Consider the following 14,871-nt stretch of genomic DNA (forward strand, 5'->3'; position numbering starts at 1 on the left):
TTACCAGAGCCAGTAAATAAGGTAGTGGTGAGTTGGTTCAAGCTGGTTCAAGCTGAATGTGCTTCTTAGTACAGGGTTGTTTCTCGACTGCTCCCTCCCTCAACCCATGGGCTCCAGGAGGGAGGGATGGCGCTCCCTGGGGCTGCAGGGAGGCAGTGGAGGTGGGGGGAGCCCAGGGTGACCACTGTCCCTCCCGCTCCAGGTCTGGCCTCCACCCAGGCCCAGAGTGTGCCCGTCATCAACAGCATGGGCAGCAGCCTCACCACCCTGCAGCCAGTGCAGTTCTCCCAGCCCCTGCACCCGTCCTACCAGCAGCCACTCATGCCCCCCGTGCAGAGCCACGTGGCCCAGAGCCCCTTCATGGCCACCATGGCCCAGCTGCAGAGCCCCCACGGTGAGCGTCCCCCAGCCCTACCCCTCACTGGGCACTGGGGCAGCTCTGCAGGTGCTGTGGTCTGTGTGTGCCTGGTACCAGGGAGTGCTCGGGGGACCCGTGGGGGCTCAGAGAGTTTCTGGGGACCTGACCCCTTTCCGTGTGTGAATACGATTAGCTGCGTGTGTGTGCACATGAGTTTGTGACTGGATATCCTGTTCGGTTTGATGTGGGCATGCCCATGTGTGGCAGTACAGGTCACACTCCTTTTTCGGAAACCCTTTGGATCAAACGCATTTCGAATTCATTATTTTTCAGATTTTAGAACGGTAACATGGTGAGTAAACCATAGATCACAGGCTATCTGTGCCAGCAGGGTTTGGGGCAACACTCTGTTCTGTAAAACAAAACACTGCTTCTTCTGCAGCTGAAGGTATGAATTCCATGAAGTAGGTTTAATAAAGACTCACATACACTCACAGCAGTTTAGGTCAGGCTTTGCCAACAAATGAGCTCTGCTGCCAAAGTTAGGAAAGTCTTTTGGTTTTCAGGATTGGGTTTTGGGAGTAGAGAGAAGGAAGAGTGGGGCTGTACCTATCTTTCTGTGCTCATGCTTGAAAGTGTATGTACTTCTGCTTGTGGACCATTATGTTTTTTTTCTGAGTCAATGTGGGAAGATGTGGTTTATGTGTGCTCTTCTGTAGTCTCTGTGTGTTTGGGGTTGGGGAGGAGGGGATGTAGGTGCCACACTGGGTTATATTTCAGAGTTGTCCTGGAGCTGGGGAGAGTGCTCGTCTGCTCTGCCCACACCCCAGTTAAGGGCCACCTGTCGTTCCTTCTGAGGCCTGTACCTAGTACTGCAGCCCCCACACCTGTGTCTCCCAGGTCCTTTCACACCTGGTATCTCAGGCGACAGGTGCAAGGTTTGGGCGCCTGGTCTCCTCCCAGGCTGAGCAGGCCCCTTTAGCATGGGAGAGGGTCCAACTCTCCTATCTGCAGCTCCCACCTGTGGAAATCAGCCCTGGATCCCAGGCCGGCCTGCCCTCCCAGTGCAGCCAGGCCATTCCCCAGCAGTGCCCCAAGCGGTTCCACTTCACCCGGGGCAGACACACCTAGAGGCGCTCCTGGGAGGGTCCCAAGGTGCCATGTTTGCCTCATGCTCCCTCTGCCTTGCCTCTGGCCAGCCCTCTACAGCCACAAGCCTGAGGTGGCCCAGTACACACACACGGGTCTGCTTCCCCAGACCATGCTCATCACCGACACCAACCTGAGCACACTCGCTAGCCTCACGCCCACCAAACAGGTAAGCCCTGCCCTGGACCCCTCCCTCGGGCCCTACCCCACACTCCTGGGGACTCAGGAGGCTGCTCTGTCCCCCCAGGTCTTCACTTCAGACACTGAGGCCTCCAGCGAGTCTGGGCTTCATACTCCGGCATCTCAGGCCACCACCATCCCCATCCCCAGCCAGGACCCTGGCAGCATCCAGCACCTGCAGCCTGCCCACAGGCTCAGTGCCAGCCCCACAGGTGAGTGGCCTTTCCCTGCCTTTGCTGTCCCCACAGACAGGGGCTGATGGGAAGAGAGGGTGAGCCAGGCACTGGAGGGCATCCTCTGCCTCTCCAACTCGGGCCTGCGCTCCTAGGGAGTGTGCCAGGTGGGGACGGACGGTGAGAAGCACGGGAAAACGGGGCCTATCTGACAGGAACATCTCATTGGACTCACTGAGCAGAGTTAAGGCATCGCAAGAGGCAGTGGAGGCTAACACTGACTGAGCTGACTTGTGCAGGCCAGAAGTGACATGGATGCTTGGTTTAGCTCAAAGTTTAACACTGATTGAGTTGCCAGCATTTACAAACCAGGAGCTTTCACACAAAAATCCAGATTTCTGGCTGCTTTTAGAAAATTGGAAGGATTCCTGCTCCCACACGGAAACAGTGGGATATGGGTCCTCATACCCTCCACAGCCCATTCGACCTACCTATTTCACTCATCCCCTTTACAGGGTCCCCTTGGGCATGTGAGTTTGCTGTGATTCAGGATGTGGGGCCCATCTTCTCCCCTCCCAAGGCCTCCTGGGGAAGGGCGGGTGGGTAGGGTGAGGGTGGCCTTGGCCAGGCAACCAGCGGCCTCATTTGCCTCTGCAGTGTCCTCTAGCAGCCTGGTGTTGTACCAGAGCTCCGATTCCACCAATGGCCACAGCCACCTGCTGCCGTCCAACCACAGCGTCATCGAGACCTTCATCTCCTCGCAGATGGCTTCTTCCTCTCAGTAACCATGGCAACCGCCTCCCAGGGATTGGGCCCGGGAGCCTGCCTGGGGGGTGACGAGGGCGGCTTTGTAAGAGACATCTGAGCCTGCCAAACTTCGCTGCCGGAGAGCTGCTGCTTTCCCTGGAAAACTGCCTTGCTCCCCACCCTGCTCTGCCAGCATCAGAAAGGAGGGTGCTGAGGAGCCCCAACCTAAGAAGGGCTGCTTCCATCTCCAGACACACAAGAGGGGACTATGGGGAGCTGGGAAAAAAAGCTTATTCCTGGCAGGACTTGGGAAGGACTGTCCCAACTACTCAGGCTAAAATCTTGCCTCTTGGAGCAGAAGGGGGCAGCCTCTGGACCTGATTACCCCGGCCTGGGCCTGTGGAAAGCCCTAGAATTTCCTCTGAAAGGAATTCTGGTAGCCACACTCCTCTGTAGTTGTGACTCATGGAGCTCTGAGAGGCCCTAGATCACCTGCTCTTGGGATGAATGCAACAAGGTCGTATTCTGTCACCCATGCCCACCAGGCCACTCCACCCTGCCCGGCCCCCCTACCTTCCAGCTACTGATCCACATGCCATTGGTACCTACCCCTCACTCACTCATGCAAGTATTTCCTGAGTAGAATCTGTGTACCCAGGCCAAAGAGGAGCTGGGTCCTTGGGAGGGGAGAGGCTGGGCCCCACATCCAGAGGAAGGCACACAGGACTCTCCCAGCTTCCCTTGTCCTGAGCGACCACCTCCGCCTGACCCGTCACCTCCAGTGTTCTCGAACATCTGCTCCTCTGAGCAGCACACTTTCTGATGCCAGCCTGGCATCCTGTCATGACTGAAGGTCCACCCCTTGGCTAGGAAGTCCACCTTACTCCCGTGGGAGCCTTCTTGGCAGGTAACGAGTCTAAATCTCTGGGGCCCTTGCAGACAGTTCCCTTGTTTAGGAGAGAAACTGCTGAGGAAGGTGGTAAGGCCTGAGCAGCTGGCCCGGCTGAGGTGCTCAGAGGGAAGAGAGAGGAAACCAGCGAGAAGACCTGTCTGTGTGGACAGGAACCTGGGAGCCCAGCGGGCTGTGGGATGGAGAGAGGTCGAGACAGGACACAGTGGCCCCGAGGAGCCTGAGGTGCTGAGCACCACAGGGAGGGACAGAGCAGCTGCTAACCCAGGGCGCATGCAGATCACCTGGCCCTGAGCGGACCGACTCCAGCCTGGGATTGAGATAGGGGCCTGGGGAGAACGGCACTCTCTGCAGCTTGGGACTAGCTCAGGGCTAGCCTGTACATTTATTTAACTATTAGTAAAGCCAATGAGAAATGTACTGGAAACCTTGTTTGTCCATTCCATCAATCACCCTGATGGGGCTGAGCAGGGAGAGAGGAGCCTGCAGTAGGCCAGGGGCCTGGGGGGAGATGGGCTCCAGCGCACACACTCTCACAGCCTCAATCTGTTTTTCTTGCTCTGCTAACCACTGAGGCAAGGTGATGAGGCCAGAAATCCACTTCAACCTTGAGCTTCCACTCCTTGTAGAAGACCCTGTCATTGCGAAACCCAGTCCACAAGCACCGTGCTTCCTGAAGTGAAACAGCACATTGCCAGGGTGCAGGCAGGATCCCACATATCGATACTTATGTAAAAGGCCTCATCAAGACTCAGCCTTGATGGAGAGACAGTCCCCAAATCGCTTTAAGTTCTGGGTCCCACAGTTTTATTTTTGACAAACTGGTTGGCTTGGAGACATGACCGTGTGTGGAATATTCACAAATATGGAGAAAGAAAATTCTGGAAAGCTAAGGAAGAAAAAATCTTTTGTCCTCCTTTTTCAGACAGTGTTATATCAAGTCTATGTGGCCTGGGGGAGCAGTAAAAAAAACTCTTTCTGGACTACAGCCCCTCAGCGACTTCTTACTTTCTTTTCTAAAAACAGTTTCTCACACAGGGGATGAGGCAGCAAAGGGGGAGGAGAAAGGTCTTTCTTTACTTGCCCACCTCAGACAGCACTGTGGAGGTGCTTCACCACTTGACGTCAGTCTTGAGTAACTGCAAGGCCCCTTCTTTCCAAGGTCACAGAATGTTCTAGAACCACAGGTGTGTCCAGCCCTCGGTGGGAACACAGAGGGGCAGGGCTTGCTTAGGCTTCTTGCCCAACAATCATTTCATTTCCCTGGTTCCTGGGCGAGCCCCAGTCATCATCAGGGTCTGCTGGGGAGAGTCTGGACCTGACAGTCAAGTCTCTAAACTCAGAGAGGGAGGCTGGGGCTTGGAAATGTCTCGTCGCCAACGAGCACCTCATCCTTGGAGCTGACTGGGCCCACAGGCTGGGGTCAGTTTACAGGCACGGCAGCTGCACTCTTTGTTGGCAGGAATGGAGATGCTTCACTGGTTTTCTTTGCCTTTTTCTTCCGTTTCTTTTTGGTCCCAAGTGACATCTGGTCCCCATTGAGCTTAGCTGCCTCCCCTTCCTGCCCTCGGATGATGGCCTGGTCTGTGGTGGTGGCTATGGCTGAGGCGGCGCTGGCCTCCTTCCGAGCTTTCTTTTTCTGCTTCTTTTTCTCCTTTTTTTCCTCTTTAATCATCTCGACAGGGCTGTGGATGGCTGACTCTTGGAGAATGTCAGAAGCTGACACTGCTGCCTCCTGGCACCGCTTCCACTCCTCGTTGCTATCTTCACTGCTGCAAGAGGATGGCATCTGGGTAAGGCAGATTCAGGACAGGGTTCCAAAGCTGGGGCCCACTGCCTTTCATTGGCTTCCTTTGGTCCAAGCCACCAGAAAGAGGACACAGAGGAAGACAATGAAAGAGCTTAGGCCTATGAGTGAGGCAAAGAAGGGTTCACACACTGGCTTCCCTCCTTACCGGCTGTGTGACCTCATTAAGTGAGTTAACCTCTCTGAGCCTCTGTGCCTATAAAATGGGGAACTTAACAAAGACCAGGTCTCACAGGGATGCCCCAGGAGGCAAATATGATAGAGTGCTACGTAGGATATCTGACACAAACTAGGTGCTCAAAAAGCAGTAAACATCCAAACCCTGGCCCAACAGAACCTCTTTGTCTTCCCCACTGAATGCAGTACTTCTTCAGCTACCAAATATGGCCCATTCCTTGGCCTGGACCTGACTGGAGTTTTTTTTGGCTATTCTGGGGGACCAGCTGGGATAGAGGAGCCAAAAGAAGGAAACATGAGGACAGAGTGTGGAATCTCACCTGGAGCTGGAAGGCAGTCGCTTTCGGCAGGGCTGGGGAGATGCTTCCTTCTTAGAGCCTTCAGGGATGGATGTGAAGAAGAGGCGGAAGCCTAAAATTCAAGTGGACACACAGTCAACACCCTTACATACCAACCCTCCTCCAGGTGGTAAGGCTGCCCCGTCTCTGCACTCAAGGGGTTCCTAGTCTAGCAGCAATGACCCCAGAATCATTGTTGTCTGAGTACAAAGTGATTCACTGCATGACGAGAGGTCATGCCTGTTGGAACCAGAGGATAAGGTGTTTGAGGGACTTAACTGCCAAATAAAGTCAGTGAAATGACCAGAGGCTTCCAGAAGTCAGGGTTCCATAAGTTAGCCGTTGAGCCCCCTACCCAAGGCAGCCTCCAGTGTAATAAGTGACTTGGGTGTGCAGGGAATCAGATGGGTGAGGCTGTGGAGTATGGTGGTAAACAGTTTCTGCTCAGCATTAGAAAAATGAAGTCAGCTTAGGCAAATGACTTCATTTCTCAGAGCCTCAGTTCCCCTGTTTGTAAAATAGGGTATCATCATAAAAATGGCCTTACAGCAGGAGGTAAATGGATGAAAAAGATAATATAAAAAACCGTATTGTCCAGTTCTAGGCAATGACAAATGTTTAGCCAAAAACAGCTATTATGAATAGTGAACTACTCACCATCATCCTCTGAGAGGGTTTTCTGTGCTTTAGCCTTTATTGGTTTCTTCTCTACTTCTGAGATGGTAATGGAGCTAAGGAGAGAGGAGATATTGATTTAAGATGATATTTTGGGTAACCAACAACAACAAAATTTTTAATTAAAAAAAAAAATGAGGTAGAGGGGATGAGGCATGTGATAAGTGCAAAAGTAGAGACCCAATGGCCTGATAAGAATGCTAATATCCACACCTATAACATATGAATAGCTCCTGCCAGCTCAAACGTCAATGTCTCATTTGTTCAAAATCCACTATATTCTAGAAAAAAATCGAAAGTTGTAAAGTATTCATAGTACAACAAAATGAATATAACCTAAAACAGGCCAAACAAGAAAACAAGGGCAAGAGAGACAGAGAAAGCCAGAAGTTCGTCAGGAAAATCTACACACTTGTTAGAGAGCAGGCATATATTTTGCTCTGAGTTTCCTAGCAGCCAGCATGAAAAGAGAAACATGTCTAGTGAGTGATTCAGAGCTCAGCTTCCAGGGTGGGAAAGACCTGTTTTTTTGGTTAGTTGTTTTTTAAATTTTCAATTTTTTTTAAAAAGCTTTTGAGATAACTATAGATTGACATGCAGAGATCCCTTACATCCTTTACCCAGTTTCTCCCAATGGTAACTTGTGCATAACTGTAGTACAGTATCACAACCAGGAAACTGACATTGATATAATCTATTGACCTTAACTGGATTTCAGAGACCTGGGTTTAGAATCCTGGCTTTGTCATTTACTAGCTGTGTCCCCTTTGGCAAGCGACTCCACCCCTCTGAACCTCTGTTTCTTAACTGTACAATGGGCATGTCAACAGTCCCTACCTCTTATGGTCATCATGAGGATTAAATGAGATCATGAAGATCAAGCACTTAGAACAGAGCCTGACCCAACGTAGCTACTCAACAAATGGATGGTAATGAAGATGCTTAATGTTGTCAAGATCAGGAACAAGCTTCACAGGACCTCTAACATAAAATTAAACTGTATCTCATTAGAAGCAGAGAAGGACTGGGAGAATTGCTGAGACCAGGAACATGTCTCTGGTGAATGCTGATGGAGAAGTTACTTGCAGTACAGAGGCCAATGTTCTTGACACTGTCCTTCCTGCGAATACAACAATGCCATGGGCTCTGTCTCCAAATTCCTTCTGTATATGCCAAGGACACCCCCAAAGCTATTAAGGATAAGCAATCTGGGAGAGAGAAGTGACACCTCAGTTGGTCCATTGGTTTTCAACATATGGTGGTGTTGGCCCTCAGGTGACATGCAGCAATGTCAAGACATTTTTGGTTTTCACACCTTGTTGGGAGAGGGTGCTGTGGCATCTAGTGGGTGGAGGCCAGGGATGCTGTTAAGCATCCTCCAGTACACAGGACAGCTACACCGTACAGATTTATCCAGTCCCAAATGTCAACAGTACTGAGATGCAAAACCCCTGCCCTAATGCAATGGACCAACTGAGGTGTCACTTGGGCCTCTGGAGAGAAATAGGAAAAGACTGCAGGTAATATCCTGACTGTGGCTGACCAGCATTCTGCTGCCCACTTGGGGAAATGTCCCACTGGGGCTCATTGCAATGCCAAGCAGGCTTTGCTTACTTTGAAGCCAGACTCATGAAGGAAAGACAGTGCTCCTGTCGGTCAAGCTGAGGGACTGCCACTAACGCCTGCTGGGGCTGCCCAGCGTTCTGTCTCAGGAGAGTGCCTGTTTTACACTGTGGGAGGGCTTTTTTGTCCTTTGAGAAGTCAACTTCAAACAGTGGGACCGTAATCCTGTGATCCTCGCCTCCCTTTTATAACCTGCTAGGGCTGTGCCAACCAGGAAGGGATCTAGACCAGGGTAGCCTGAAACATGTTCTGTGGTATACCAACCCATCTTCTACAAAACAAAGGCACTTTGGCCAAATGAGTTTGGAAAATGCTGCAGGAATGTTCAGTACCTAAATATACTATTATAAATATAAATCTCCAAGGTGCATGGGTGGTTCAGTGGGAGAATGCTTGCCTTCTGTGCGAGAGACCTGGGTTCGATTCCCAGACCATGGACCTGCCCACCCCCATCCCCCAAAATTAAATCTCCAACAGCATATGGGGCATATAGGCTAGTGTTTCACAAAATGTTTTGCTATTGGATCCTCTTTGGGTTCGTGTTCTTTGATCCCACTTTAGGAACACTGACTTAAATCTTTATAGACTGTTTTTTTCAATGTGTGCTGGAAATGTAAGAAAGTAACCAGCACAAGTTGTGAGCACTCAGAAAATACTCAAGAAAGTAATTCCATCCATTTCTTGCATTCTCCTCTGGGTTGAGTGAGCCCTCTGGGTTCCTCTCTCATTCTCATGGTAGCAGAATGATGCAGTGGCTAGGAACATGGGCTCTGCAGTCAGACACACCTGGCTTTGAGTACCAGCGCTGCCCCTTTCTTCCTGTGACTTCAGGCAAATAGTTCTCCTTGCTGAGAGTGTCTGTTTCCCCAAATGGAGCAGAAGGATAATAATAGGACCTACCTGGCGGGGTGATTATGAACACAGTGAGGTAAGGTAGGCCAAGTGCCCGTCAGTACCTGCTGGCACACCACAAGCTCACAGCCAACGTTGTGCCTTCACTGTTCACATTACCAAGGGCAGGGAAAGAGAAGGGACATTTTGGTTACCTGTCCAGCAGGGCTCCCAGTTTCTTGGCTATATGGGCTCGGAATTCCGGGGTGGTCTGAAGCTCATTCCCATCTTGTTCGTGCTCATTCACCTTATATCTACAATGCACATAAAAGGACCTTACTTCCTGCCAGTTCAGAGAATGCTCCCATGAAGCCAGGAACTAACCCAGTACCTGAGACATAGAAGGGAGCAATATTTGTTGAATAAATGAATGAACCTTGAACCCAAGCTGCACAATACCTGAGGCTTGGCTGGGTGGCTGGCAACTGGTTAGTTCCAGTATCTGAGGAAATAATGAAAATTGGGGCATTTATAGAAGAAACAATGACAATAACAACATTTGATATGTGCCAGGCACAACTTCAAGTGATTAACACGTACAACTCACTGTAACTCCCCAACAACCCCATGAGAGGGGAAGCCCGGCAAGGAGATGCAAAATAACTTTGGTCAGAGTTCAACAGCTAATAAGTGGAAGACCTGGGATGAGAAGCCCCTCCTCTTTAATACCACATCGAACAGGCAAGTCTGACCATAACTAAAAAAAAAAAATTAATTTTGAAATAATTTCAAACATATAGCACAGTTGCAAATATAATACAAAATCAGTACAGAAAATTCCATTTACTCCCTACTCAGATACCCAGATTTACCAACTTTTAACATTTTGTCACATTTGTTATATCATTCTTTAAATATTTCAGAGTAAGAGCATACATTATGCTCTTTGAACACAATATTTTCATGCATATTTCCTAAGAACAAGGATAATCACATTTGTAACCACATTAAGTACAGTTATCAAGATTCTAACTGTAATTTCATTCCAGAATTCGTTGAGTGCCTATTATGTACCTGGCTGTGTGCTAAGTGCTGTGGAAGAGAGAGAGAGGGCAGTTCAGTTATGCTATTCACATATTTCAACCAAAATGTTGGGGACATTTAGCCTGGTGGTTATTCACTCAACCAAATACTGAATGCCTAATATTACCCAGGTGTTCTTTGCTGAACAAACTAGACAAATATCCCTGCCCTCATGGAGCTTACGCTCAATCTAGATGGTGAAGACAGTTAACAGACACACAGAAGTAAAATATCAATCTAAATGGTGAAGACAGATAACAGACACACAGAAGTAAAATATAAAATTAGATAATGATAAGTGTACGAAAAAAAACAAAGCAGGGGAGAGAACTGGGGAGTGCTAGGTGGGTTACTTTTACAAGGGTAGACAGCGAGGGCTTTGCTTTGAACGAAGATTTGAGGGAGGTGAAGGAGTGAGTCAAGTGGATATCTGGGGAAAATCATTCTATGCAGAGGAAAGAGCACCTACAAAGGTCCTGAGGCAAGAGCCTATCTGGTATATTTTAGGAGCATGAAGGAGAATGGTGTAGCTGGAGCCCAGTGAGCTGGGGGAATAGGTGGGAAGGAGAACTCGTGGTAGCCAAAGGCCTGGTCTCCCACGAAGGGCCTGGGAGAACAATGCGAGGACCTGGGCTTTGAAGACGAGGACTCTAAGTACAGGTGGAGCATACAACTTAGGTTTTTACAGAATTTCTCTGGCTGCTGTATGGAGATACACTCCAGTGAGGCAAGGGCAGAAGCAGGGAGACTGCTGCAATCATGGAGGTAGTGAAAAGTGTGGTTGGACTCTGGTTAAGTGTATTTTGAAGATGGAGTCAATAGGATTTGCTGATGGGTTGTATAGAGGGTAGAGAGATGAATGAAAGATACCTCTGAGGTTTTGGACTTGAATAACTGGACAGAATACTCCTGTGTATTTAAGGGACCAGTTGAACAAAATGGACACTTGTTAACTCTGGACCCAATTCCAGGGGGCAACGTTCGCACTGTGTTCTATGTCAGTGTGCTCTGGAGCACAGTAACACAGGATACAAAGTGCCCAATACCCGGGAGTTGGATAACGCCAAATCCTTCTGAAGTACATAGTCACATGGGAGAAGAGCACCTACTCTGTCATGACCCCAGAATGATGGATGTGAGCTACTGTCATGCTACAGAAACAATATTAGACCCCAGAGGGAGACAGAGCTCAGTTGAGTCCTGGCTCTGCCACCAAGAAGCAGTATGACCTTGGGCAAGTCACTTTACCTCCCTGAGTCTTTCTTTTCTCATCTGTAAAATGGAGATAAGATTACTAACTTTCCAGAGTTATTGTGAAAACTTAATGAAGTTGTATATTGTTTTGAAAACTCTGTATGCGAGTCTATCACCTAACTGGATTTGTAAGCTACTTGAGTACATAGCCTGCCTCTCTCATCTTTGTATCCTCAGCTCCTGGCATAATGCCTTGGTGTGAAATAAATGTTACACAAGTAAATCAAAGTACATGTTGCCCTCAGATGAAATGACAAGCGGTTTCAAGGTATCGGTAACTAGCTCCTCATTGCTGAGTTTAAGAATTGTATCTAGAAGTTACAGTAATAAAACAGTGACCAACTCCCACCCAAGGTGGGTGTTTTGCCCACAAAAGGCACCTGTTTGTGGCGGGACTGCAGCAGCAGTTAACGGGATGGGCCTGCAGTCAGGCTGGATGTACACCTGGTTCTGCCAGTAACAAGTGAGGCGACCTTGGCCAATTCACTTCACTTTTTGAGCATTAGTTTTCCTACCTGTAAAATGGGGCTACGAATTTCTTCTTTGTGATACTGCTGGAAAAATTAAACCAGACAATGAATGCAAAGTGTTTAGAATAGGTACACAGTGAGTGCTCAACTGATTGTGCTGGTAATATTAGAATTATCCAAGAATGTACATCAAGTGTCCAAGCATCTTGCCTGGCACATAGTTGGAGCTTAATAAGGAACAGGACTTATTATCAGTAGCTGCATCTACTTTGATCAGAAGGGGATATCTGATTTCAGAAAAAAATTAGTTGTAAGGCTGGGACCTTGGGTGCCACTTGTCATGCGTACATTTCTTCTTATGTTGATAAAGTATGTCCACGTTTGAGTCTCACAAAAACCCTAAGAGTCAGGAATTTTACAGATGAGAAAACCGTAGCTCCCAAAAGTTATATTTCCAGCATCAGAGCTGGCACTTCAGGGGGAGTCCTCCTTCTGCTGCCATATAGGGCTCCGTTCTGTCAAAGCACTAGACTAGGAGTGTGGCTGGAGTCCAACCCCCTTACTCATTAGAAAGGTGCCTTTCAAGCAAGTTATTTCATTCAAAACATTATTTCCTGATCATCGTGCTTAGGCCCTGGGAGACCATGGTGAAGGGACAGGCCAGATTCCAGCCTTCATGAAGGCTTGTGCAATAAATATCTGTGGAGTCAGCATGGACCAACATTGACTCAAGGTTTTGGGAATGCAGGGATGAAAGGGAAAAAAAGAAACAAGATAAGAGGCAATGGTAGGGAGAAAGGAAAGTTATCTATGAAGGAAATCACACAAAGTATGATGATGGCACAGAAAAGGTATCTAATCCTGACTTGGAGGTTTGAGAAAGCTTCACTAGAGGTGTTGTCTGAGTTGTATTAAAGGATGAGTGGGAGTAAGGTGGGAGGGGGAAAGCATTTACTTAGAGTGACCAACCACATAACTGGTATCATTTATTTGTCCTTTTAATATGTGTCAAGCACAGTAGATGCATCATCTCAGTTACCTTAAGGGATGGATACTACTATTATTTTCACTTTACAAATGAGGAAACTTAGGTACAGTGAAATTTAAGAACCTTGTCCAAGTTCTCAGTGCTAGTGTGTGGTGGAGACGCAGGAGATGGAAAGGCAGGTTTGTAACTATAGATAGAGTCTGCAGAGAACACTGCAGAGTTATGGTGCCTGGAAGTGAGAGGACATAGTGTGGCTGGAGGGCAAGAAGGGAGAAGCAAGTAGGGAAACGGATCACCCAGGGGCTTGGGCCTTTAAGTCCTTTAAACAAATGCAAGGGTTCTTAACCTTGCTTTGCCATGGCCTCCTTGGGCATTTTGAAGCCTAGATCTCTTCTCAGAATAATTTATTGAAATGCATAAAAAAACAACACAGCATTTCAAAGAAAACCAATGATACTGAAATTCAGTAAGTAAAATCTGATACCACTTGCAATCTTTTCAAACTCACGAACCTTTAAGCACTCCTATATTGAGAGGCTTCGATTTATTTTCAGAACAATAGGGAGTCACGGAAAAGCTTCAAGCCGAGGAACAACACAGTCAAGCTACGTGTTAGACACAGCTCTCAGTCAGCCTAGAAGTGGAGAATGTGTTGGAGGCGAGGAAAACCTAAAAGGGAGAGTCTGGGGAGGGGGATGTGGCAGTCATCCCGGAAAGGTGATAACGGCCTTCCCAGTGTGCGGCAATGAGGATGTAGCGAAGAAAGTAATTCAAGAAACATTCAGACACTTCAATTTCCCTGTCTAGGATAATGCAACAACACTCGCAGCTGTGCTTGCCCGCGCTTTAAATCTGAACACCGTCCAGTCCCTGGAGCTCTTCTGAGGAGACCCCCATACGCCTTGGCCACCCTCACCGAGCGCACCCCCTACCAGCTCTTGGCACTTCCAGCCCCCTGGGTCTCTGCTTCAGGCCCCAAGCCGGAATCGACGCTTCGCGGCAACGCGCTAACTCCTCCTCATCAGTACTGCTACTGCTGCTCTCTGAGTCCCCCACGACGCCACTGGGCGCGGCCATCTCGAGACACCGCAAAGGATTGTGGGGAGCCACTCATTAAGTGCTTTCTTTTAGGACTCCACTGAGAACGGAGAAGCATAGGGAATTGTGGGAAGTGTAGTTCCCAGACACAGGTCTCCGCAGGCCAAGAACTGTCCTGGGGTGGGGGTGGGGGTGGGGGTGGGGGTGGGGGTGTCTTCAAACGTGAGAGGTAGAAGAGCCTTAGAGATCAACTTCTCCGTCCTTTTCATTTTCATATGTATATACACACACCCATATATATATATAATTTGTTTTATAAATGGATCAGTAGTATAGATGTTACATAAAACCTGTTTTTTTTTCACTTGAAGTACAGTGGAAATCTTTCTATGTTAGTACATATAGATGTAAAATATGTAAAGAATATAGAAGGGCATAAAGCGAAAAGGTAAGTTCTTCTAACTTGTCCCCTGACTTCCCGTTTCCACTCTCCAGACGCAATTACTATTAAATTCTTATGTATCCTTTTAGAAATTTTCTTGGTATTGACAAATGTGCTTATCTTTTCTGTCTTTAAGAAAAAGGGATGACATTACACAAATCATTCAGACCTTGCTTTTAGGTCTTAACTGTAGCTGAAACAGTTTTGTATGGTGGTACATATATGCTTCATTCCTTCTGTTTCTGTATATTGCATTCTGGCAGTTTGCGGAAGTTGCCAGAATGCAATATACAGAAACAGAGTGGCTTTTAAAAAGAGGAATTTATTAAGTTGCAAGTTTACAGTTCTAAGGCCGTCAAAATGTCCAAAATAAGACATCCAGGGAAAGATGTTGTTAGGCATGGAGTCGTTAAGGAATACACACCGACAGTGAGTCAAAGCTTAATAGATTTATTGAGAGGAGAAAGCAGGGAGAAAGCAGGTGGGAAAAGACAGATGGAAGTCAGTGAAACCTGCCAGTGAAAAGTAAAGAAAATAGCTCCAGCTCTCTTTCTGAGAGCTGTGGTTTTAAAGGAAAAACCACACCGGGAGGGGAGACTTATCAAGCAGAGACAGGTCATGACCGCAT

The 14,871-nt window shown here is 48.1% G+C and overlaps 2 protein-coding genes and 1 non-coding gene across 5 annotated transcripts in view; 2 read left to right on the forward strand and 1 right to left on the reverse strand.

The window, feature by feature from the left end:
- Positions 1-3,944, forward strand: part of HNF1A (HNF1 homeobox A) — a 25,130-nt gene extending 21,186 nt beyond the window's left edge. The window contains exons 7-10 of one of the 2 annotated variants that reach the window (XM_077160048.1): positions 203-394; positions 1,558-1,676; positions 1,755-1,899; positions 2,518-3,944. In XM_077160048.1, the coding sequence (XP_077016163.1) occupies positions 203-394; positions 1,558-1,676; positions 1,755-1,899; positions 2,518-2,645 (584 nt within the window). In that variant the 3' untranslated portion in view covers positions 2,646-3,944. Of the gene's footprint in view, positions 1-202; positions 395-1,557; positions 1,900-2,517 lie in introns of both variants that reach the window. The other variant, XM_077160047.1, reaches the window with a different exon arrangement.
- C5H12orf43 (chromosome 5 C12orf43 homolog) lies at positions 3,273-13,870 on the reverse strand. Of its 2 annotated transcripts, none has more exons than XM_077160050.1 (6): positions 13,696-13,870; positions 9,428-9,470; positions 9,184-9,282; positions 6,497-6,570; positions 5,822-5,912; positions 3,273-5,286 (listed from the first exon to the last, which is right to left on the reverse strand). In XM_077160050.1, the coding sequence occupies exons 1-6, from the start codon at positions 13,838-13,840 to the stop codon at positions 4,941-4,943; spliced, it is 798 nt and encodes a 265-aa protein (XP_077016165.1). In that variant the 5' UTR covers positions 13,841-13,870; the 3' UTR covers positions 3,273-4,940. The 2 variants fall into 2 exon arrangements, with proteins under 2 accessions (XP_077016165.1, XP_077016164.1); XM_077160049.1 differs by having other exon boundaries at positions 3,277-5,289.
- Positions 8,505-8,575, forward strand: TRNAR-UCU (transfer RNA arginine (anticodon UCU)). Its single transcript has one exon. It is a non-coding gene; the product is annotated as a tRNA-Arg (tRNA).
- Positions 13,871-14,871: the final 1,001 nt, after the last annotated feature.

The sequence above is a fragment of the Tamandua tetradactyla genome, chromosome 5 (genome assembly GCF_023851605.1).
Source record: "Tamandua tetradactyla isolate mTamTet1 chromosome 5, mTamTet1.pri, whole genome shotgun sequence".
Taxonomy (NCBI): Eukaryota; Metazoa; Chordata; class Mammalia; order Pilosa; family Myrmecophagidae; genus Tamandua; species Tamandua tetradactyla.

Bases quoted from the DNA above. Each gene is read 5' to 3' on its own strand.
- C5H12orf43 (XM_077160049.1), bottom strand. From the start codon at position 13,840: ATGGCCGCGCCCAGTGGCGTCGTGGGGGACTCAGAGAGCAGCAGTAGC. The intron at 9,471-13,695 runs GTAGGGGGTGCG...TTATTTCCTCAG, and splicing joins GCTGGAAGTGCCAAGAGCTG to ATACTGGAACTAACCAGTTG. The intron at 5,913-6,496 runs GTGAGTAGTTCA...CTTGAATTTTAG, and splicing joins AACCCTCTCAGAGGATGATG to GCTTCCGCCTCTTCTTCACA.